We start from the raw sequence: 25,590 nt of genomic DNA, 5'->3' as shown, positions 1-25,590 counted from the left end.
TGGGATCGCTGGCCCTTGACTGGTGGTGCAGACCTGCAAATGGCTTCATAATGTCCAGGCTTCCCGCAATTTAAACATCGCCTGCCTTTTGCAGGGCATTGTCGCTTTAAGTGGGCGGTGCCGCAGTTCGGGCATGTCATGACGTTGACGTCGTTACGCTCCGTGCGTCATCGCACACACGCAGTGCGGTCAGCCGACGTTCGCACCTGCGCAGTTTGGTTTTCGGCCACTTCGTTCTCCTGTTCGTGTTGCGCATGCGTGGTGCTCTGGGAAAAGCGTGCGAAATGGCCGCTCTCATCGATACTGAGGCATCCGGGCGATGGCCTGTATACTCTCTGCCTCGTGGGAGGCAAGTTTTTCGTATTCTGCCGATTTGAGACGGCAGTACCGATTTCTCGCATGCTCATGCACTATACACGTCTCAATTGCGACTGGCAGGGTCATGTGCTTAATTTTGAGGTGTTGCTCCCGCAAGGAATCGGAGTGCACCCCAAACATGATCTGATCCCTGATGATGGAATCAGCAGTTTCACCATAATTGCAGGACTGCACTAATATACGGAGATGAGTTAGAAAGGATTGGAAAGGTTCATCCTTACCCTGAAGGCGTTGCTGGAAGATATAATGCTCAAAGCTCTCTTTTGTTTCGACTTCACAGTGACTGTCGAACATCTCTAAAACGGTCTTGAATTTAGTCTTGTCCTGGCCGTCGGTAAAATCAAGCGAGTTGAAAATCTGGATGGCGTGGCCCCCCGCAGTCAATAGGAGCAGCACAATTTTTCTGGCATCGGACGCATCCTCGAGGCCTGAGGCCTCAATGCAGAGAAGGAACCTCTGCTTGAAGACCCACCAGTTGGCGCCAAGATTGCCGGAGATCCGGAGCTGTGGAGGGGCCTGGATCTTCTACATGCCGCTGGAAGGCACTTGCTGGTCGTCACGTAATCACTCGAGGTAAACCACTTAGAGAAAGTAGACTACTGGTACCATGTCGTGTTATTCACCCTGGGGTAACACGGACTGCAACTGGATGCAGTTGCACTTGAAAGTAGACTCCAAACTGTGATGTTAGTTCAATACGCTTTATTGAACTTGTTAAGCAGTGCACACAGTTCGCTGTGGGTTTGACACTCTACACATCTAAGCGTGCTTGCTATAACTAACTGGACCAGACTAGCTCTGAGCTATGTGTAGAAGGTGCTAACTGATATATACACCCTGACTGTCACTACAGTTGTCACCAGTGGAAAGAGGAAGAGTGCTGATGCCTCGTGTGTTTTACAGTGGGAGACCACCCTCTGGTGTTCTGCCTGGTGATTGGTTGTGTTCTGTCCTGTGTGTTGATTGGCTGTACTGGGTGTCTGTCACTGCCTGCCTGTATCTTATTATGTGCATGAGTGCATATCATGGCACCACTCTAAACAGCAGTTCCCCCAATCGCCTCTCCTGTCCCCTTGCCTGGATCACAAACATCTCGCATGTCCCCATATTCAGTTTGTACCCCGAGAACCGGCCAAATTCCCCCAGAATCCTCATGATTTATTCCATCCCCCCACTGGGTCCGACACATACAGGAGCAGGTCGTCTGCGTAAAGTGAGACTCTGTGTTACACTCCCCCCCCCGGACCAACTCCTTCCAGCCCCTTGAGGCTCTCAGCGCAATTGCCAGCAGCTCTATAGCTAGCGCAAACAACAGTGGAGAGAGGGGGCACCCCTGCCTTGTCCCCCAGTGTAGCCTAAAATAGTTCAATGTTGTCCTATTTGTCCGTACGCTCTCCACAGGAGCCTGATACAGTAACCTGACCCAGGCAATAAAGCCCCGTCCAAATCCAAACCGTCCCAGCACCTCCCACAAATATTCCCATTCTACTCGATCAAAAGTCTTCTCTGCGTCCATTGCGACCACTACCTCCACCTCCCTACCTTTTGGGGGCATCATGATCGCATTTAGCAACCTTCTTACATTGGACACCAACTGTCTGCCCTTAACGAACCCCGCCTGGTCCTCCTCAATCACATCTGGAACACAATCTTCAATCCTGGAGGACAACATTTTGGCCAGCAGTTTGGCATCCACATTCAATAGGGATATCGACCTGTTGGACCCACACAGCTCCGGATCCTTATCCCGCTTCAGAATCAGCGCGATCGTGGCCTGTGACAGCGTCAGGGGAAGCACCCCTCTCTCCCTTGCCTCATTGAATGTCCTCATCAACAGCGGCCCCAATATCCCAGATAACTTTTTGTGGAACTTCGCTGGGTACCCGTCCAGCTCCGGGGCTTTATCCGACTGCATGGCTTTCAGACCCTCCACTATCTCTTCGATCCCGATCGGGGCCCCCAGCCCTTCTACCAGCTCCCCGTCCACCTTCGGGATATTCAACCCCCCTAGGAAGTGCCTCATCCCCTATGGCCCCGGTGGGGGTTCCGACCCATACAGCCTACTATAAAAATCCTTAAACAGCTTATTCACCCCTGCTGAGTCTCCCACCAGGTTACCGTCTCCATCCTTTACTTTCCCTATCTCCCTGGCTGCCTCCCTCTTTCTAAGCTGCTGTGCAAGCATTCTGCTAGCCTTCTCTCCGTTCTCATAGGTCGCCCCCCTCGCCTTTCTCAGCTGCTCCACCGCCCTCCCTGTGGTTAACAAGCCAAACTCCGCCTGTAGCCTCCGCCGTTCCCTTAGAAGCCCTGCCTCTGGGGTCTCCGCATACCTCCTGTCGACCTGTAGTAACTCCTTTACTAGTCGGTCCGTCTCCGTCCTGTCGACCTTCTCCCTGTGGGCCCGTATCGAGATCAGCTCCCCTCTAACCATCACCTTCAATGCCTCCCAAACTACCGCTGCTGAAATTTCCCCCATGTCATTGACCTCCAGGTAATTCTGAATACATTTCCTCAACCGCCCGCACACCTCCTCGTCTGCTAAGAGCCCCACGTCTAACCTCTAGTGCGGGAGCTGATTACTGTCTTCACTAACCTGTAGGTCAACCCAGTGTGGGGCATGGTCTGAGATTGTGATCGCCGAGTACCCCGTGTCCACCACCCCCGTCAGTAAAGCCCTGCTCAGAATGAAGAAATCGATCCGGGAGTACACTTTATGCGTGTGAATAGAAGGAGAACTCCTTTATTCTTGGCTGCCCAAATCTCCATGGGTCCACCCCCCCATCTGCTACATGAACCCTTTTAGCTCCTTAGCCATTGCTAGCACCCTGCCTGTTTTTGAGCTTGACCGGTCTAAACCAGGGTCAATAACTGTATTGAAGTCCCCTCTGTCACGTGAGAGTGCCTTTAAGAAATGGATGTTTAAGAATGTACCTTTAAGAAATGCAGTGATGTCAGAGTGTGGGTGGAGCTGGGCTTTAGGTCAGCCATTTTGCAGTTTTAGTTTCAGTTTTGAGGAAAAGAGCTTGGGAGTGTCTGTGTTTGCAGTGAGCTGGATCTGCTGTGATCTCTGCCATGAAAGGCTATCTCTGGATCATTTGGGTGATTTAAACTCATAAAAGTAAAGTCTTTAACCTGATGTGTTCCTGTTTAAAGGTGTCTGCTTGGCCCACTGTAAAACACGCTCCTTATCCAGGTATCTATGGAATTGGGGGGTCTCTTATTCGCGGCTTCCTCGTAAGCGCTCTGTGAGCCCTGTCCACCTCTAAGGGTCGGGGGAATGCCCCATCCCCCAGCAGCTTCTCGAACATGGCCGCTATATATGCCCCAGCGTCCGCTCCTTCAGATCCCTCCGGGAGCGCAACGATCCTCAGGCTCTGCCGGTGGGACCTGTTCTCTAGGTCCTCCAGCTTCTCCAGGAGCCTTTTCTGCTCAGCATCCCCACCTCCAACTCCACCGCTGTTTGATGTTCCTCCTGGTCAGCCAGCGCCTTCTCTACTTTCTGGATTGCCCGATCTTGGGCATCCAATCTATGTTCCAGCCGCAAAATTGCCTCTTTAATTGGGTCCAAGCAGTCCTGCTTCTGCTTGGCAAAGTCCTCCTGGATAACTTGCATCAGCTGCTCCGTTGGCCGCTGGGTCGACAAGCCAGAGGTCCGATCCTCCGCCATACTTCCTCCCGGTGCAGCTTCAGCCCAAGCCTTCTCTGTCTTTCTGTTTCTGCCTTTGCGAGCACTTCTAGTCCTCCTCTCCATTCACCGATGTGGGAATTCAGTTCACAATTGTCTCTAGCATCAATTTTTCAAATCAAGTCCGGTAAAAAATCGGGGGAAAGGTCCAAAAGTCCGACCCAAGCGGGAGCCACCAAATGTGCGACTTATTCCTTCATAGCCGCCACCGGAAGAGTCTATTTGTTTTTTTGAGTTTCTGCATTAACTGCACTGTTGCTACAAATTGTCATTGCAACATTGTCATTTTGCATGCAATGACTATACTTGTCCCCGCTAGAGATCATGTCGACAAAGAACAGGGACGGGATTCTCCGACTCCCCGCCGGGTCGGAGAATCGCCGGGGGGCGGCGTGAATCCCGCCCCCGCCGGCCGCCGGATTCTCCGGCACCGAAAATTTGGCGGGGGCGGGAATCACGCAGCGCCGATTGGCGGGCCCCCCTCGGCGATTCTCCGGCCCGCGATGGGCCGAAGTCCAGCTGCTGTCATGCCAGTCCCGCCGGCATGAATCAAACCACCTACCTTACTGGCGGGACTGGCGGCGCGGGTGGGCTCTGGGGTCCTGGGGGGGGGCGCGGGGCGATCTGGCCCCGGGGAGTGCCCCCACGGTGGCCTGGCCCGCGATCGGGGCCCACCGATCCGCAGGCGGGCCTGTGCCGTGGGGGCACTCTTTTCCTTCTGCCTCAGCCATAGCCTCCGCGATGGCCGATGCGGAAGTGACAATCCCCCTGCGCATGCCCGGGGATGACGTCAGCAGCCGCTGATGCATCCGTGCATGCATGGACTTCCGCTGGCCGGCGCAGTCCCTTCGGCCCCGGCTGGCTTGGTGCCAAAGGCCTTTCCTGCCGGCCGGCGGCGCGCCATCCACTCCGGCGCGGGCCTCGCTCCTCAAGGTGAGGGCTTGGCCCCTAAAGGTGTGGAGGAATCCGCACCGTTGAGGTGGCCCGACGCCAGAGTGGTTCCCGCCACTCCACCCCGCCAGGACCCCCCGCCCCGCCGGGTAGGGGAGAATCCCGGCCCAGGTCTTCAAGGCTCACTTCATCAATTGTGTTGATGGCTTTCGTTTGTTCCACTTTTTGACAAGAAAAACATTGGTTAGCAAAATGATTTGTTCTTCCACATTTGGGGCATACCCTTCCAAATGCTGGGCACTGTCGTGGCAAATGCCATTTGCCACATCACTGGCATGAAATGGTGGATCGGGTCAGCCGCTCAAAATGGTCTCCTGCGCTGGGACCACATTTTTTATTCGACTGCGTCACCACACTCATGCTGCCGGTTGCCTCTTCTGCCTTCGCGCCAAAATGCCAGAAATTCAGTGTGCTCATTTATTTTGCTGCAAGCTCGCTAGCGTGAAATATTTGGACAGCATTTTCGAGTATTTGGATAGTTCTGTTTCTTGTAAAAGCCTCTTGTGAACCTTCTCGTTGGAGATCCCGACTACAATCTGATCACGAATGATTGACGACTGGAGGGTACTAAAATTACACGACTGCACCCTCAACCGCAAGTCGGTGAGAAAACTATCAAATGATTCACCTGCTTTCTGGATACGTGTGCGAAATATGTAGCGCTCAAAGTTCTCATTTTTTTAAGGCGAGCAATACCGATCAAATTGCTTCAGAACTTTCAAAGACAAGCGTGTTGAAAATTTCAATTGCTTGGGGACCTGCTACAGTGAGCAGCAAAGGGATACACCTCTCGTCGGGCGGCAACATAGAGTTTAAACTGCTGCTTAAACATTCGCAAATTTTTATCCACATTATCGATAATCCGAAGCTGTTGAGATGCCTTGATATCTTCCATCCAAGGCTTCAAAGTTTTACCACACGTTGAGCACCAGTTGCCAGTAGCTTATCAGGTAATCTTTCCCCTTCCTTGAAGTTATCTTTAAATGTTTGGATCTTTGTAGACTCTTCTTGTTCTTAGTCGATCATCAATGCTGGTACCATGTCATGTCCTGTAGGCAGGCTGATATGATTGATGCACTGCAGAACATTTAGTTTAAATAATTTATTATGAAAGAAATGTGTGGTAAAGAGAACTGGAATAAATAAATAACAAACCACTAACACTAACTATCTATTATAGAGCTACTGTAAAATACATCAATCCACCAACACGACTTACTCCCAACTGCCTCGAGGTACAGAGCCGCATGGTAGACTTACTCTGCCACACTGCCACCTGCTGGTCAGAGGTCATGCCTAATATTGTATACAGAATTGCTTTATGCATATCACCACAGGCCCCCCCCCCCCCCCCCCCCCCGCGAGCACTGGGTGGCATGCCCAGCGCCCCAGGGTGTTTTGCCTGTGAGCAAAGATGGCTACTCACCTCCTGGGCTCCCCACAGAAGCTCTTCCATCAGCTTCACGTTTTTAAAAAGGAGTACTAATTGGCGCCAGCATGTCCACTTGCTGGGGAGGCCGATGTATGACAGGAGGCTGTTGGATATGGGGTGGCTCTCGTTAATTGTATGGAAATAGGGCTGAAGTGGTGATAATTGGTTTCTCGCCATGCTACGGCGAGATCCCGTTTTCACCTACGGGATGGGCTGGATGCATTATAAACTGTTTGGCATCTGGCGTGGTTCTCGTTTTCTGCCTCTCCCACTATTTACCGGCCTCATTTCACGTGAGTGAGAGCGTAATGAAGCTGGAGAATCGTGCCCTATGCCTTTTTGAAAGCGGAATTTTAACTCAATGATGTGGAATCCGGGGTTCAGTGAGACAAGGTGGCTCACAGGATAAGAATAATCTGGGGGGGATTTCAAGGAGACATCATAAGAAATTCACTCAGGGTTCAGAGTGTGCGTGTCTGACCACAGCCAGACTGTGTGTTTAAAGGGACTGTATGTTACTGAGACCATTGTGGCCTAAGATATACTTTGTAACCCACGTTAACCTTAAAATCTGTGTATGTTTGTGAAATTAAGGGGGAGTAAAGGGGTTTTGCATCACAATCAATCTTTTCAGGCACGATTTAATAGAAATGTAACAGAGTCCTGTTTTGGGCTTGTGTAGCCGGGTGTTTCCCAATGCTTGCAGTGCCAAAAACAACCCTGCTATTAAATGGGACTCTGCTTCATTTTCAGGCTTCGGTGAGGAATGCCATGCCAAGGCTGCACCCTGGCAGTGCCCCTGCCTGCTTGGCAGTACTTCGTGGGGAAACTGACACTGCCAGGGTGGCACCCAGGAGGCGCTGTCAGGGTTCCTGGGTGTGCACTATGTCCAGCTGACATTGGGAGTGCCAGGGAACCACCCTACCCAGAGCCAGACCACGCAGGGGTGCCCGATTGTCTGGGAGACCCTCCCCCCCCCCCAATTGCTGGTACGCCTGGTCCACGTTTGTGGAAACCAATGCTAAACGGCGCCCACTCGGGTTCCCCAAGGTGAGGCCGTTAGGTCTCGCGCCCTGGATAATTCTGGCAAAAACTATTTAAGTGTGCTTAACTGCACACTTAAATATGCAAATCTGCATCCTGCCCACTGTGGGTGGGATTCAGATCGCAACTCCTTGCAAAATCTCGCTAGGTGTAATGAGCTTCTCACGAGATTTAACGGCCTTGTTGCGTCCCGAGTCGGGCACGGCAAGTCCGTTGGATCGCGTCCTTCATGTTGAGTAACATTTTTTCCTTATTGAAATTAATTGGCGGTCCTGTGATTGTGTTCCTCCACGGTTTCTAAAAAAAGTAAAAGTTCCAGTCTTTTGAACCAGTATTCCATTCTGGGATCATCCCATCCAGTTATAACATCAACTCGGATCGTAACATAATTACAGCAGCACGGTAGCATTGTGGATAGCACAATTGTTTCACAGCTCCATGGTCCCAGGTTCGACTCAGGCTTGGGCCACTGTCTGTGCGGAGTCTGCACATCCTCCCCATGTGTGCGTGGGTTTCCTCCGGGTGCTCCGGTTTCCTCCCACAGTCCAAAGATGTGCAGGTTAGGTGGATTGGCCATGATAAATTGTCCTTAGTGTCCAAAATTGCCCTTAGTGTTGGGTGGGGTTACTGGGTTATGGGGATAGGGTGGAGGTGTTGACCTTGGGTAGGGTGCTCTTTCCAAGAGCCGGTGCAGACTCGATGGGCTGAATGGCCTCCTTCTGCACTGTAAATTCTATGATAATCTTGCAGCTTAAACGTGGGAATAGAAATGACAATATTTCTCTTCCTCCACAATTCTCACTGGCCCATTACACGTCGAGTGAGGAAGGATGTGAAGAGAATGTGCTTCATCTTTGCTTGAAAAGAACAGGTTGAAGTAATAGCGGAAAGGAGAATTATGCAACACAGGATGAGGCCAATCAGCCCATCATGCCAATCCTGTCTCATTGAAAGATCCATTCAGTTAGCCCCGTTCCCTTTAAATGGAGTAGTTTTATAATCTGCTAATTTGTTCTTTCTTTTGTGTAATCCTACTTTTTAAGAAAGTTGAATCAGTTCAAGAAAGTTCAAAACCTGGGTAACAATGGTGCGTTATTTGTAATGCAGACCTTAAGCGTAGAAAGGTTTATTTCTTCCCGTTGTCTTTCACTTGTCAAATCAAACATTGGGATTGGAAAATATGGCAAACATGGGGAAGCCTGTATGACTGATAAATGGGGCACAAATATAAAAATATTTTGAAAGAAATGTAAATTGAAGTAATTGGGGTTGGCGATTATAAGGGATCAGCTTCCTGATATTCTGTGGAAGGATTCTGCAGCTGTTCCATTACTACCCAAGGTTGTTGATGCACTGAATCTTCAATAATCTTCTACCTTATAAGTAAGTAAAGTTACCATAGTCCCAGATGAACATAGGCCACTTTCCCCTTGTGGGGTGGGGGAGGAGAGAGCTGACTGATTGGGATTTAACCTGAGGATCACCACACCTCAGCCAAGGGGCAAGGTTCAGAAGGCAGGGCCTTCATGAATAACCTCAGCCAGTACGGGAATTGAACCCACGCTGTTGGCCTCTGCATCACGGACCAGCTGTCCAGCCAACTGAGCTAGACCAGCCCCCCTCTACCTTGTGCATCCAAAGGCAATTGTTTTTCTTGGGATGGCATTTGCATTGCCTGCAGCGCCAAGAATCATAAGGCAATTTGATTCATGTCTGATTAATAGTGCCAGTTAAGAACTTATCTGAACATGACACTATCAACATCATCACAAAAATAACATTTCTAATTGAGAGTAATTTATGGGCTGAAGTTTTCCGGCTGTTCCTGCCAGCAGGATTTTCTGGCCCAACAATGGTGTCCTTAATCCCCCCCTCCCCCCCTCCAGATCATGGGTTCCCTGGTGGAGGAGGAAGTGAACAATGGGAAAACCCATTAAACATGACAGAGCAGTGGCGGGGAAATCTCAACCCTCATCTTGTTGCTTACTGTTTGCTGGTCATCCTCGAACACTTCACGGGCCTCCTCTTGGTCACAATATTCCTCCATACATTCTCGTTCTAAATTTCCATGCTTTCCCTCTTCAAAGAAACCGTTGGCTCGTCGATGTCGTTTCAACAGAGAAAACGCATCCCGGGCCTCCAGGAACACTGAAGGAAGCAGATAAGACACAGATAAATAAATGAAAATTGCGCAGTGCACAGCAGGTGAAAAGGATCAATATACTCACACTTGTCTCATGGTCAAATTTGATTGCCCCCAGCTTGGAGCCTGACTGATCTGTTTTTGTTTTAGGCAGTATCCCTTTAAGGGGCAGCCCATATTACTTTATCCCTCAGTTTGTTTAATTTTGTTTAATCGTTTCAATCAAATTAGTTGGAGCCTCACTGAAGGCCAGAGAGTCAGGTGCATGACTTCATGAGGCCTTCCTTCATGGCTCATGTAGTGCTGAATTTTGCCTGCCGTCGAGATGAATTCAGGGGCAAGGACAGGGAAAATTGAGTGACGGGACATGAGGTTTCATTTTCCTGTAGGTGGGCAATGAAGAATTCTGCTCTGAAAGCACCACCCAAATAGGGATGACAACTGGATGAAGGAATAATGTCAACCGGAACAGTTGAAGGAAGGGCAGCTGGCAGCCCCCCGAAAAGCAGTTGGTGCTGCTCAGGTGGACGGAGTGGGAGATGGCACTCCAAGATGGAGAACACACGGCTAAAGCTGTAAACGGTAGACAGAATTCAACACCCAGAAATAGCGGTAAGAGAAACTCTTCCACCTAAAAACATTTGTCTACACTAAAAGATTTGTTTCTTAGGGGTCAGTTTGCAGGGCTGAAGGAGCTGGAAGCGAAGTATGGGCTGGAGCAGGGGGAAATGTTTATATACATGCAGGTTCGAGATTTTGCCAGAAAGAAGATACAGAGCTTCCCGGTGGAGCCGGCCTCCACATTGCTGGAGGAGGTGCTGACTGTAGTGATCTCTCTATGTGCATGTACACAAGGGGTTAATGTGTAATCAGTAGCACCACATGATCACTAGAGGGCCGGACCAACAGGGGTATAAAAGACAACCGCATTGGGTCTCTCTCTCTCTCTCTTGGGTGCACTGTGACCAGGGCAATAGCAGACTAGTTCAGATGGCTAGTGGAGTTACGTATAGTTACCGTAGTTAGATCTTGTTAACCTTATCACTAGTATCAAAGTTAAAGTAAAGAACTCATGCAATTATTGTTATAGTTACTCAATAAACCTTTTGTTACTACTGGACAAGTTCGAGTCTTCTTCATCAAGATTTAGAAGACCTCATCACTAACCAAGGTTTGAGTAGCACATGTTACCTACCACACAGGTAACAAGACATGGTACCAGGGGAGTGGCTTTAACAGAACTAGTTAGATTAGGTTAGACAATAAGAGAAGAAAATTCAGACTGGACATTCAACTGTGGAAGACTTCGCAGCAAATGGATCCTCGACGACTAACTATGGAACTCATTGGACCTCTAGGGCAGCTGGAAACAACCGGTAATTTAAGTTATGACTGGAAAAGATTTGAACAGATATTCCAAATATTTATCGCAGCTAATGGTTTAAGCACGGTCTCTAACGCAACAAAAATAGCACTACTACTCTCAATAGGAGGGCATGAAGCTAGAGAAATCTATAATTGCTTTAATTGCTTAGAAGGTGAAGACAAGGCCAAAATAGAAGTAATACTCAAAAAATTTGATGAACACTGTAAGAGTCAGCCTGGTGAGATGCTGGAAAGATTTAACTGTTGTCATAAATACCAGAGAAACGGAGGGCCCATCACTGATTTTATGACAAATCTCAAGTTAATACCACAAGGCTGTGATTATGCTGATTTCAGAGACTCTGTGATAATGAATCAATTAATTTCTGGACTATCTGACAAAAATTTGAGGGAAGAACTTTCACAAGATAAGTATCTAACTCTAGAAATCGCTGTACAAAAATGCCTTGCTTATGAACAAAAACAAAATCAATACTTTGAGTCTGTACAAACACAGAATCATTATCTAGAAAACAAAATCGATAAACATGGCACCACGAGGCAGAGGCAGGATCTCACTTGATGCAACAGCACTTTTTAAAAAAATATGTTTATTAAGGTTTTGCAGAATTTTTCATAATAAAACAGTAGTAACAATAATAACAAAACAAAATAGAGTGAACATTAACATAGTGCAAAAAGAGAATATACAATAACAATTAAATAGACATTACCCCACGTGACTCTGTCTTCCCACACCATCCCAATGAAGCACTCACCCCCACCCCCGCCCCCCCGCCCTACGGATTGCTGCTGCTGACATTTTAATTTCCCCCGAGAAAGTCGACGAACGGCTGCCACCTCCGAGAGAACTCTAGCGTAGACCCTCTTAAGGCAAACTTTATTTTCGAGGCTGAGAAACCCAGCCATGTCGTTAACCCAAGTCTCTACACTCGGGGGCTTTGAGTCCCTCCACATTCATAAAATCCGTCTCCGGGCTACTAGGGAGGCAAAGGCCAAGACGTCGGCCTCTTTCGCCCCCTGAACTCCCAGGTCTTCTGACACTCCAAAGATCGCTATCTCTGGACTCGGCACCACCCGTGTGTTAAGCACCTTGGACATTGCCCCCGCAAACCCGTGCCAGAACTCTCTAAGCTCCGGGCATGCCCAAATCATGTGGACATGGTTTGCTGGGCTGCCCTTGCACCTCGTACCCCTGTCTTCTACCCCCCAAAACTTGCTCATTCTCGCTGCCGTCATGTGGACCACCTTAAATTGAATTAGCCTGAGCCTGGCACGAGGAGGAATTAACCCTGCCCAGGACCTCTGCCCACAGACCCGCTTCCAACTCCTCACCTAACTCCTCCTCCCACTTGCCCTTGAGCTCCACCACCGGGGTTTCCTCCGCCTCCTGTAGTTTCTGGTAGATATCCAACACCTTCCCCTCCTCACCCAGGTGCCGGAGACCACCCTGTCCTGTATCCTCAGTGGCGGCAGCGTCGGAAAGGCCACTACCTGTTTTTTCAGGAAGGCTCGTACTTGCAGATATTTAAAGGCGTTTCCTGGCAGCAGATTAAATTTGTCACCTAGCGCCTTCAAACTGGGAAAGCTTCCGTCTATGAACAGATCCCCTATCCTTCTGATGCCCGCCCTCTGCCAGCTCTGGAACCCACCATCCATCTTACCCGGGACAAACCTGTGGTTGTTGCATATCGGGGTCCAGACCGACGCTCCCTCCACCTTCTTGTACCTCCTCCACTGTCACCAGATCCTCAGTGTCGCCACCACCACCGGACTTGTGGAGTAGCGGGTCGGCGAGAACGGCAAAGGAGCCGTTATCAAAGCTCCCAGACTAGTACCTTTACATGACGCCGCCTCCAGCCGCTCCCGCGCCGACCCCCCCCCCCCAATCACCCACTTCCTAATCATGGCTATAATGGCCGCCCAGTAGTAGTTGCGAAAGTTCGGCAGTGCCAACCCACCCACCCACCCGACTGTGCTCCAACAGCAATCTCCTTACTCGCGGGCTCTTATTCGCCCACACAAAGCCCAAAATGATCCTCCTCACCCGTTTAAAAAAGGCCTGAGGGATGAAGATGGAGAGGCACTGAACGACAAACAAAAATCTGTGGAGGACTGTCATTTTCACGGTCTGTACCCTCCTTGTCAATGACAGCGGGAGCATGTCCCACCTTTTAAAGTCCCCTTCCATTTGTTTCAACCAACCGGGTCAGGTTGAGCCTGTGCAGGGCATCCCATTTTCTGGCCACCTGTATACCCAGGTAACGAAAATTTTTCTCTACCATCCTAAGCGGCAGCCCTTTCAGTCTCTTCTCCTGCCCCTTGGCCTGCAACAACTTGCTCTTTCCCATGTTCAGTTTGTACCCTGAAAAATTACCGAAATCCCTCAGAATCCGCAGAACCTCCCCCACTCCTCCACAGGGTCCGAAATGTACAGGAGCAAATCATCCGCGTATAGCGAGACCTGATGTTCCAACCCCCCACCCCCCCGAACCAGTCCCCGCCAGTTCCTTGAGGCTCTCAGCACCATAGCTAGCAGTTCTATAGCTAGTGCAAATCGTAACGGAGGGAGGGGACACCCCTGCCTCGTTCCCCGGTGAAGCTTGAAGTACCCCGACCTCAGCCGGTTTGTACATACACTTGCTACAGGCGCCTGGTACAGCAATTTCACCCAACCAATAAAGCCCTCACCAAACCCAAACCTCCCAAGCGTACTCCCACTCCACCCGGTCAAAGGCTTTCTCTGCGTCCATCGCTGTTACCACCTCCGCCTCACCTCCTTCTGAGGGCATCATAATAATATTCAAAAGTCTCCGAACATTGGTATTAAGTTGCCTGCCTTTAACAAACCCAGTCTGGTCTTCCTCTATCACCCCTGGGACGCAATCCTCAATTCTTGTAGCCAGAATCTTAGCTAGCAATTTGGCATCCACGTTTTAGAGCGAAATCGGCCTGTATAAGAACATAAGAACTAGGAACAGGAGTAGGCCATCTGGCCCCTCGAGCCTGCTCCGCCATGAGATCATGGCTGATCTTTTGTGGATTCAGCCTATCTATTCCCTTCATACTTTTATATGTTTCTATAAGATCCCCCCTCATCCTTCCAAATTCCAACGAGTACAGTCCCAGTCTACTCAACCTCTCCTCGTAATCCAACCCCTTCAGCTCTGGGATTAACCTAGTGAATCTCCTCTGCACACCCTCCAGTGCCAGTACGTCCTTTCTCAAGTAAGGAGACCAAAACTGAACACACTAATCCAGGTGTGGCCTCACTAACACCTTATACAATTGCAGCATAACCTCCCTAGTCTTAAACTCCATCCCTCTAGCAATGAAGGACAAAATTCCATTCGCCTTCTTAATCACCTGTTGCAGCTGTAAACCAACTTTTTGCGACTCATGCACTAGCACACCCAGGTCTCTCTGCACAGCAGCATGTTTTAATATTTTATCATTTAAATAATAATCCCTTTTGCTGTTACTCCCACCAAAATGGATAACCTCACATTTGTCAATATTGTATTCCATCTGCCAGACCCTAGCCCATTCACTTAACCTATCCAAATCCGCCTGCAGACTTCCAGTGTCCTCTGCACTTTTTGCTTTACCACTCATCTTAGTGTCATCTGCAAACTTGGACACATTGCCCTTGGTCCCCAACTCCAAATCATCTATGTAAATTGTGAACAATTGTGGGCCCAACACTGATCCCTGAGGGACACCACTAGCTACTGATTGCCAACCAGAGAAACACCCATTAATCCCCACTCTTTGCTTTCTATTAATTAACCAATCCTCTATTCATGCTACTATTTTCCCCTTAATGCCATGCATCTTTATCTTATGCAGCAACTTTCTGTGTGGCACCTTGTCAAAAGCTTTCTGGAAATCCAGATATATCACATCCATTGGCTCCCCGTTATCTACCGCACTGGTAATGTCCTCAAAAAATTCCACTAAATTAGTTAGGCACGACTTGCCCTTTATGAATCCATGCTGCGTCTGCCCAATGGGACAATTTCCATCCAGATGCCTCGCTATTTCTTCCTTGATGATAGATTCCAGCATCTTCCCTACTACCGAAGTTAAGCTCACTGGTCTATATTTACCCGCTTCCTGCCTACCTCCTTTTTAAACAGCGGTGTCACATTTGCTAATTTCCAATCCGCCAGGACGACCCCAGAGTCTAGTGAATTTTGGTAAATTATCACGAGTGCATTTGCAATTACCCTAGCCATCTCTTTTAGCACTCTGGGATGCATTCCATCAGGGCCAGGAGACTTGTCTACCTTTAGCCCCATTAGCTTGCCCATCACTACCTCCTTAGTGATAACAATTCTCTCAAGGTCCTCACCTGTCATAGCTTCATTTCTATCAGTCACTGGCATGTTATTTGTGTCTTCCACTGTGAAGACCGACCCAAAAAACCTGTTCAGTTTCTCAGCCATTTCCTCATCTCTCATTATTAAATCTCCCTTCTCATCCTCTAAAGGACCAATATTTGCCTTAGCCACTCTTTTTTGTTTTATATATTTGTAGAAACCTTTACTATCTGTTTTTATATTCTGAGCAAGTTTACTCTCATAATCTATCTTACTCTTCTTTATAGCTTTTTTAGTAGCTTTCTGTTGCCCCCTAAAGATTTCCCAGTCCTCTAGTCTCCCACTAATCTTTGCCACTTTTTATGACTCGCATTGTTCTGGGTCCTTCTCTCGTTTAAGAATGAGTGAGATCAAGGCCTGTGACATTGTTGGAGGGAGGGTTCCTTTCTCTCGCGCCTCATTGAAGGCCCTTATCAGGAGTGGGCTCAGTATTTCCAAAAATTTCTTATAAAATCCTACCTGGCAACCGTCCGGCCCTGGGGCTTTACCCGATTGCATGCCCTCTATACCCTTGACAATCTCCTCCAATTCAATCGGGGCCTCCAGCTCCTCCACCAGGTCCTCTTCCACCTTTGGAAATCTCAACTGGTCCAAAAATTGCCTCATCACTTCCGCTCCCGCTGGGGGCTCCGACTCATATAGTTTACGATAGAACTCCTTAAAGATTCCGTTTCCCTCTCCTCCCTGGATCCAAGACCATTCTTTACTCCCCTGATTTCCCTGGCTGCCTCCCTCTTTCGCAGTTGGTGTGCCAGCATTCTGCTCGCTTTCTCCCTGTACTCATAGACAGCCCCCATTGTCTTCCTCAGCTGTGCTACTGCTTGCCCTGTGGTCAACAGTTCAAACTCCGCCTGCAGAAGCTGCCGCTCCCTCAGTAGCCCCGTCTCGGGGGCCTCCGCGTATCTCCTGTCCACTCAGAGTATCTCCTCCACCAGTCTCTCCCTTTCCGCTCTTTCTCTCTTTTCCCTACGGGATCGAATTGAGATGAACTTGTTTTGTTATGCTCTTGACGTAGCATAAGCTGCTTCCTTAATGTGCACCCTGACAAAGGAAGGTTCAGACTTGGAGATAGCTTGAACATGTTTATTAAACTATTAACAATTCTCCTACTTGGATTCGACTCTACTGTTAATCCTGATATAGCTACTCAGACTGACTAACCAGTCTGCTACAATCCACGTGGTGGGTGTGACGTTCAATCAACCCTATGTCTGTACTCACTGAGTGTCTCCACTGGAAAGAGGAAGACCATGTGTGATGTGTCCTTTTATGTGGGTTGGTGTAATGCCCTCCTGTGGTGGTGTCACCTCTGTGTGTATCTTGAATGCCCATTGGTCGTGTCCTATCTTACTGACCTATTGGTTGACTGTCTGTGTGTCATGTCTCTGGTGTTCCCTCTAGTGTCTAGCTAGGTGTAGTGTATGTACATTAACCCTTTGTGTACTCACAGTGATGTATATCACCACATCCCCCCTTTTTTCGTGTTACATATTTTCTGTACAGTGTTAAAGAAAATTGAACAAACTAGGTAGATGAGTGATACTCTGTACAAGTTATGATAACAGTGATCATTAAACAATAAGTCCAAATCATATGCGTGAGTCCAAAGTTCATGAGTTATTATGGTCGAGTGGCTTTCTTGTTTGGTTGGTGAGTTGGTGATGTTGATGGTGGCATTGCTTTGTGAACACCATCAGTGTCCCTGTGCTGAAGGAACCAAGAAGTGGTCAAATCACTTCGTTGTCGGATTTGGACTCTTTCTTTCTTTCGGTGCTTGTGGTGGTAATTCTTGATGGCATCTGTCCTGAAAGCCAGGTTGCCTGTTGGTAGTGCAGCAAATGTGAATTGGTAAGATGCATTGTCCTGCCACGGTATGTCATTGTACTGAGCTGAGCAGTAACAGTGTCCCGCATTTGCAGAGTTGTACCATGTTGTACCAGTCGTAGTTCCATTGGTGTTGTTTTTGTCGTGCTTGTTGTCGACGTTGTTGCCTTTGGTCGCTTCTTGCTATTGTCTTTGATGTTGTTGTTCAGTTGGTTGGTTTTGTTGTCGTGTTTGCTGTGCTCAAGGACCACACTCTGTGGATAATACAAGTCTTTCACACAGTTACTCGTGTTAGCGTGCTTTGTGGCATCTGCTGTTTTCTTGAGCGTGCCGTCACTGTGTTTGCGGCGCTCCCCATCTGGAGTCATGTCCGGCTTACTTGAATCAGCTTTGGCTTGTCGATGCTTCCCCTCTGGAGTCTGGTCTGTTTCACCTGAGTCAGTTTTGATTTGTTGATGCTCCCCGTCTGGAGGCATTGCAGGTTCACTTGAGTCAGCTGAGATTTCTTGATGCTCCACGTCCGGAGTCAAAATATTCAGGAATGCATTTGCTTGCGGAGAGGCTCGAGCGAATGAGGTTTGAGGTAACGTGGTGTCACCGGAGTCACCAGTAGTCTCACTGTGATTGTTGAGTGCCTCTGTACACACTAGCTGAGGTCTGACACGATGCACATCTGGTATGGGAAGTGGGATGCCGTCGTCACTTGTCGCACATACAGTGGGTAGAGCCTCAGTGTCTTCTTGTTGTTCACTTGAGCTGGGTAGACTGTCAGAGTCTTCTTCTAGTGGCTCAAATAATCTGGGTGGACTGTCATAGTCTGCTTGCTGTACACTTGAGCGTGGTAGACTGTCAGAATCGTCTTCTTGTTCACTGGAGCGTGGTAGACTGTCAGAGTCTGCTTGCTGTACACTGGAGCGTGGCAGACTGTCATAGTCTTTCTGTTGTTCACTTGAGCATGGCAGACTTGCGTTGTCTGCTGCTGGTTGCTCAGAGGAGGTTGCTAGACCCTCATGGTCTTGTTCATGCAAGGACTGCGCTTTGGAATCTTGAATTGCTTCTATCGTGGAGGCTGTCCACGAGCTCGCTGTGGAGTCTTTCATCGCTTTCTGTGTGGAGTCTGGGACACTTTGTGGTGCGTGGACCACTCTCTGTGTGGAGTTGGGGCCCCTTCGCGGTGCGTGGACCACTCTCTGTGTGGCAGCAGGCCGCTCTCTGTGGGCTTGTACCACTCTCTGTCTCTTGGTGTCAGGCCGCAGCATCATCCTGCACTCACGAGTTGGGATGTCATATCTGCTGGGCTGAAGATTCCCGAATCCGAAGAACTCGTCGTCGGGGTCATCAATGTGCAACACGTCTAGTTGCCGTTTGGATTTGGTACTGGGGTAGCCTCCCAAGGTGAAAGCTTTGTCTGAGTCGTTGTCTTCCAAGACCATATCATCACGTTTTGTGTCGGAGCTGGCATTGGGCTTGCGATGTACAAAGAGGAATTCACGGTCTGAGTCATAGTCTTCAAGGACTGTATCATCTCTTTGGGCGATGCTAACTGCTTGTTGCAGGGTTCTGCGGAAGTTACTTTCAGCTACTGGTCGAATTTCAGTCATTGTGCTGTCGTTCCAGGTGAAAAAAATCTGGTTTTGAGGCTTTAAATTTTTTTTTTTGTGTTTTGGGACATTTCCCCTTTAAGACGGCGTGGTCCGGGGCCTCTGACATCATGACGCGTGTGACGTAGTGCGTAGGAAGCGATTGCGCATGCGCAGATCGCTGTTCCTTTACTTGGGGCCTTTTTCACAATTGCGCATGCGCGGCTTCTCACGCATGTGCAAATGGACCTTTGCGTTCTGTGCGCTCTTCGCGCAACTGCGCATGTGCAGCACCTTTTCCAAGACGGCTGCAATTCAAAACTGCCGTTCGTTGCTGCAAGCCTGCCTCGCGGTGAGTTTTGGCGCCTCTTTTACCTTTTCTTCTTCTATGTTCCTCACAGAATTCTTGGAATTTGTCCAGGACTGCCTGGAAATCGCTCTTGTTTGTCCCTTAGAGTATTTGAAGGTCTGGAAGATTTCAGCTGCTTCTGGACCCGTGATGGTAAGTAGAAGCTTTATTTTCTCTGCATCTGCTACGCCATCTAGGTCGGACGCTACTAGGTAGATCTCGAATCTCTGCCTGAACCAACACCAGTTTTCACTGAGATTGCCGTAGTACCTGAGCGGTTGTGGAACCGGAATCCCGAACATCATCTTGCCTGGCTGTTGTTGCTGTTTGTCACTGTTCGCTGAGTTGAAACTATATGGATTTAACTGTTCACTCCTGGAACCATGTTTTGTTATGCCCTTGACGTAGCATAAGCTGCTTCCTTGATGTGCACTCTGACAAAGGAAGGTTCAGACTTGGAGATAGCTTTAACACGTATATTAAACTATTAACAATTCTCCTACTTGGATTCGACGCTACTGTTAATCCTTCTATAGCTACTCAGACTGACTAACCAGTCTGCTACAAACAACGGGGTGGGTGTGACGTTCAATCAACCCTGTGTCTGTACTCACTGAGTGTCTTCACTGGGAAGAGGAAGATCATGTGTGTTGTGTCCTTTTATATGGGTTGGTGTAATGCCCTCCTGTGGTGGTATCACCTCTGTGTGTATCTTGAATGCCCATTGGTCGTGTCCTATCTTACTGACATTGGTTGACTATCTGTGTGTCATGTCTCTGGTGTTCCCTCTAGTGTCTAGCTAGGTGTAGTGTATGTACATTAACCCTTTGTGTACTTACAGTGATGAATATCACCACAAAGCTCCCCTCTGACAACTGGCTTCAGAGCCTCCCAAACAGTTGCCGCTGCTACCTCACCCGCATCGTTTCTTTCCAGGTAATCCTGGATGTTCTTGTTAATCCGCCCGCAAACCTCTTCGTCCGCCAGCAGCCCCACATCCAGTCTCCAGAGCGGGCGCTGCCCTGTCTCCTCACTAAGCCGCAGGTCCACCCAGTGCGGGGCATGGTCTGAGACTGTGATTGCCGAGTATTCCATCCCCGCCACCTTTGGGATTAACGCCCTGCTCAAGACAAAGAAATCGATGCGGGAGTAAACCTTGTGAACGTGGGAGAAAAAAGAGAACGCCTTCGCTCTCGGACGTGCGAACCTCCAGGGATCCAATCCCCCCATCTGCTCCATAAAACCCTTCAGTTCCGTAGCCACTGCCGGTCGCTTCCCTGTCCTGGACTTCGACCGGTCCAGTTCGGGGTCAATGACTGTGTTAAAGTCTCCCGCCCATGATCAGGTTGTGTGACTCTAAGTCTGGGATTTTGCCTAGCCTGCGTCTCATAAATTCCACACCATCCCAATTCGGAGCGTAGACGTTCACAAACACCACCCGGACCCCCTCCAGCTTTCCACTCACCATTATATACCTGCCCCCCTTATCTGCCACAATTCTCCCAGCCTCAAATGCCACGCCCTTACTGATCAGAATTGCTACCCACCTGGTCTTCGAATCCAGCCCTGAATGAAACACCTGGCCTACCCATCCCTTTCTCAATCTCGTGTGATCTACGAGCTTTAAATGTGTCTCCTGAAGCATTGCTACGTCTGCCTTTAGCCCCTTTAAATGCGTGAATACGCGCACTCTTTTGACCGGCCCATTCAAACCCCTCATATTCCACGTGATCAGTCTGGACGAGGGGCTAATCCCACTCCCCTGCCGACTAGCCATCGCCCTTTTTTGGCCAACCTCGAGCCCGCGCCACCCGCTTCCTCGAGCGCCCCCACAGGGAGCCACCGCCCCCGACCTTCAATTGCTTCCCTGAAATTGATACCTCCTCTGTCAGCAAAGCAGCACCCCCCCTCCCCAACAGCCCCATGACCCAAAAACCCCCAGTCAAGCACCAGCTAAGCACTTACTCACCCCCCACTACGCTCCCGAGAGTCAGCTGACCCATGCTGACCCCAGTAGTTCCCGCCCCTGGCGCCGATCAGACTGTCGCCTTATTGTCCGGACCCCTCTCCCACATGAATAAACTAGCTACCTCTCCAGCCCCAGTGAGTAGCAACAGCACTTTTTGATTGGCAGCAATCTTGAGCGAGAGCTTTCCGGCCAGTACGCACATGTGCACTTCTCAAAAAGAAGGAAAACGGCAAACTACACTTGCGCGCATGTGCGAGAAGCCGCGCATGCGCAGTTGCAAAAAGAGCGTACAGTAAAGGAAACTCGAGTTGCGCATGTGCATTTGATTCCTACGCATGACATCACGAGTGTCATGACGTCAGAGGACCCAGACCTCGCCCACTTAAAATGGAACTGCACGAAAATGAACAAAAAAATTTTTTAAATGCAAAACCTAATTTTCTTACCGCAAAAGACAGAAAAATGCCCGAACTTACACCAGCATTGAAAGTAACTTTCATGACACCCTGGAACAAGCAGTCTGCACCACCCAAAGTGAAGAGCACAATGACAAATCCGAAACCAAAGAAGATGATTTGTTCATTGAACATGAAGAGAACGATAACAACTCCGAAACAAAAAGAGATGCTTTCTCTATCGAACAATACACACAATATTACTCAGACATGGCTGAGTTATTCGGATATGCTGATCACAGCATCAGCAACACGGTTGAAAAGCTCAACACGACTCTTCTCATGGTAGATGAATCCAATACCATGATGCCAAGGCAGATCGTCGATACATTGGATGACAGCAACCTGTCAAATATCCAAGAAGAAAATGACGCCACACAGAGAGCACAGAACGACTCCGTTGAGAGAGCACAGGTTGACTCTACAGCGAGAACACTGCACGACTCCACAAAGAGAACGATAACAGACTCCACAGAGAGAGCGATGACAGACTCCACAGAGAGAGCGATGAAAGACTCCACAGAGAGAGCGATGAAGGACTCCATAGAGTGAGCGATGAAAGACTCCACAGAGAGAGCGATGAAAGATTCCACAGAGAGAGCAATGAAAGACTCCACAGACAGAGCGATGAAAGATTCCACAGAGAGAGCGATGAAAGACTCCACAGAGAGAGCGATGAAAGACTCCACAGAGAGGGTGACACAAGCCTCCACAAGGAGAGCGACGCAAGCCTCCACAGACAGCTCGGCGACAGACTCAAAAATGGAAGCAAGCAAACACTCCATAACGAACGTCATGCATGAACAAGACTATGAAAGTCTACCAAGCTCACGTGAACAACAAAAATACTATGACAGTCTACCCAGCTTATTTGAGCGACCAGAAGAAGACTATGAAAGTCTATCCAGCTCATTTGGCCAACAAGAAGACACTGAATGTCTCCCCACTGTATGTGAGACAAGTGACGAAGAAATCACAATTCCCATACAGGATTTGCAGGATCACAGCGAGACTGACAGATCTCAGCTCGTCTGCTCAGAAGCACTCAACAATCACAGGAGGGCTACCCAAGAGTCCAGAGAGACCACGTCAATAGAAATCGTGAAGATTTTGACTCCAGAAGAGGAGCACCAAGACCAACAAGAAAATGAAATCGTGAAGATTTCAACTCCAGAAGAGGAGCACCAAGAAACCAAAGGTGATTCAATTGAACCAGAAATTACTCTAGAAAAGGAGTACCAAGGAAGCAAAGAAGACGAATCAAATCTACCACAAATGACTGATGTCACCAACATCAATGCAACATCGGATCATTCTCACAATTCTCAAGAAGAAATGCTCAATGTAACAGATACCACAATGGACACTGACACCAATAACTGTGACAATGACTCACATCATCCACACGGAACATGCATTGAGCGCAACAGGAACAACAAAAACCGCAAGAAGCACAGCAGAAACAAGAACAACGACAACAACATCAAAAACTACAAGCACAACAACAAAAACTACAAGAACAACAACAAAACCAACAAGAAGCATAACAAAAACAGAAACAACAAGCACGACAAAAACAACAACAACGAAAACGACCAAGACAGAAACGACAAAAACAACGACAATGAAACAACGACCTGTGCAACATGGTACAACTCTGCACATGAAGGATAATGCCACAGAACACTGCAAAACAATGGCAAGAGTACAAACATGCCATGGTATGGCAACAAATCTCACAAATTAATATTTGCTCCACAACAAACAAGCAAACCAGCTTTCAAGAAAGATGACATACAGAATCAATACCACAAACACAGGAAAAAGTCCAGGTCAACCAATAAAGATGACATACAGAATCAATACCACAAACACAGGAAATAACAACATCAACATCACCACTTCAACAACAGAAGAAGAAAGCAACTCGACTGAACAAACTCATAAAGTATGGACTCACAAAAACATTTTTTAAATTAAGATTGGACTCATAAATATTAATTGGCTTTGTATAATCATCAAGATCATCACAACTTGTACATAACATCATTTGTCTACCTATTTCACGCAAGCGAAAAAGCCTAACAGGCTAAATGTATTAACATTTGACGGACTAACTCATTGATTTTATGTAATGCATTTGCGAACTGCATCCATTATGTTTGTTCAATTTTCTTTACAACATACAGAAAATAGGTAACACGAAAAAAGGGGGGATGTAGTGATCTCTATATGTGCATGTACACAAGGGGTTAATGTGTAATCAGTAGCACCACATGATCACTAGAGGGCCGGACCAACAGGAGTATAAAAGGCAACCACATTGGGTCTCTCTCTCTCTGGGGCGCAGTGACCAGGGCAATAGCAGACTAGTTCAGATGGCTAGTGGAGTTACGTATAGTTATCGTAGTTAGATCTTGTTAACCTTATCACTAGTATCAAAGTTAAAGTAAAGAACTCATGCAATTATTGTTATAGTTACTCAATAAACCTTTTGTTACTACTGAACGAGTTTGAGTCTTCTTCATCGAGATTCAGAAGACCTCATCACTAACCAAGGTTTGAGTAGCACATGTTACCTACCACACAGGTAACAAGACACTGATGACAGGGACTGGAGAAGGGGGTAGTGTCGGCGGTTTACGGAGCTATTTTGGAAGAGGAGAAGGCACCACTGGAAGGGATCAAAGCAAAGTGGGAGGAAGAGTTGGGAGAGGATATGGAGGCGGGGCTCTGGTGTGAGCTGCTCCGTAGAGTGAATGCCTCCACTTTGTGCGCGAGGTTGGGGCTGATACAGCTGAAGGTGGTATACAGAGCACACCTCACGAGGCGAGGATGAGCTGATTCTTTGAAGGAGTAGAAGATGTGTGTGAATGTTGCGGGCGGGCCCCCGCTAATCACGTTCATATGTTTTGGTCCTGTCCAAAGCAAGAGGATTACTGGAAGGAGGTTTTTAGTGTAATTTCAAAAGTGGTGCACGTGAAACTGGACCCGGGCTCCCGGGAGGCCATATTCGGGGTGTGGGACCAGCCAGGTTTGGAAACGGGTGCAGAGACAGATGTTGTAGTCTTCGCGTCGTTGATCGCCCGAAGGCGGATCCTGATGGGTTGGAGAGCAGCCTCTCCACCCTGTGCCTTGGAGTGGCGGGGGGACCTGTTGGAATTCTTGACTCTTGAGAATGTTAAGTTTGAACTGAGGGGAATGATGGGGGGGTTCTACAATTCAAGGGCATTATTCATTATGCACTTTCAAGAACTGGATAACATCGAACATTAGTTGGGGCGGGGGGTGTGGGTGGGATGGTTGGGGGGAGGGGGGCTATGTGTGTTAATGGTGACTATGGGTGATTCCTGATTCCTTTTTGTCATTTGTTTATTTGAACATGCAAGCTAATGTTTGGGGTTTGGTGGGAGGATGGGACCGTTGTTATTGATGTGGGGATTGACATATTTGTTACTGATTATTGTTTATTGTTGGTGGGTGTAAATTTGGGAGAAAATGTGAAAAAGGAGGATAATAAAAAATATATTTGAAAAAAAACAGTTGTCTGCAGATGTACATATGACTGCATATTCATTCATATGGCTCCGATTTCCTGTGAGGAGACTGGCAGCAGACATAGGGAGGGAAAAGAGCACTGCCCTAGGAATTGATTTGAGAAAGGCTTTCATTTGTTTCCTGCTGCTGCCAAGTGTGTTGCTGTCCGACACAGCACCTTGAAAAAGACGTCGGAGGCAGGAAAATGTTAGGGAGTTGGCCCGAAAGGCTTTTTATCTATTTTTCTGCCTACATCTCTCCAAGTCCACTCTGGATGACTTCGGCCATTACTATTTAGGCTGGGTGACTGAGAAGCAATAGTTTTATTTTGAAAGGGTAATTATTTCAATCGGATTAGTTTACTTCCCCATCTTACAACAGTGACTACTCAATAACAGTCTGCCATTGGCTGTATGTATTAGGACATCTTGAAGTTGTGACCGGCACTATATAAATGCAAGTTATTTCTTCTTCA

At 48.3% G+C, this 25,590-nt stretch overlaps 1 protein-coding gene across 1 annotated transcript in view; it reads right to left on the bottom strand.

The window, feature by feature from the left end:
• Positions 1–25,590, bottom strand: part of f2 (coagulation factor II (thrombin)) — a 160,523-nt gene that overhangs the window by 96,844 nt on the left and 38,089 nt on the right. The window contains exon 2 of the mRNA XM_072518841.1: positions 9,478–9,638. Coding sequence (XP_072374942.1) covers positions 9,478–9,638 — 161 coding nt within the window. The remainder of the gene's footprint in view (positions 1–9,477; positions 9,639–25,590) is intronic.

This window comes from Scyliorhinus torazame, chromosome 10 (genome assembly GCF_047496885.1).
Source record: "Scyliorhinus torazame isolate Kashiwa2021f chromosome 10, sScyTor2.1, whole genome shotgun sequence".
Lineage (NCBI taxonomy): Eukaryota > Metazoa > Chordata > Chondrichthyes > Carcharhiniformes > Scyliorhinidae > Scyliorhinus > Scyliorhinus torazame.
This window is presented reverse-complemented; position numbering and strand designations above follow the sequence as displayed.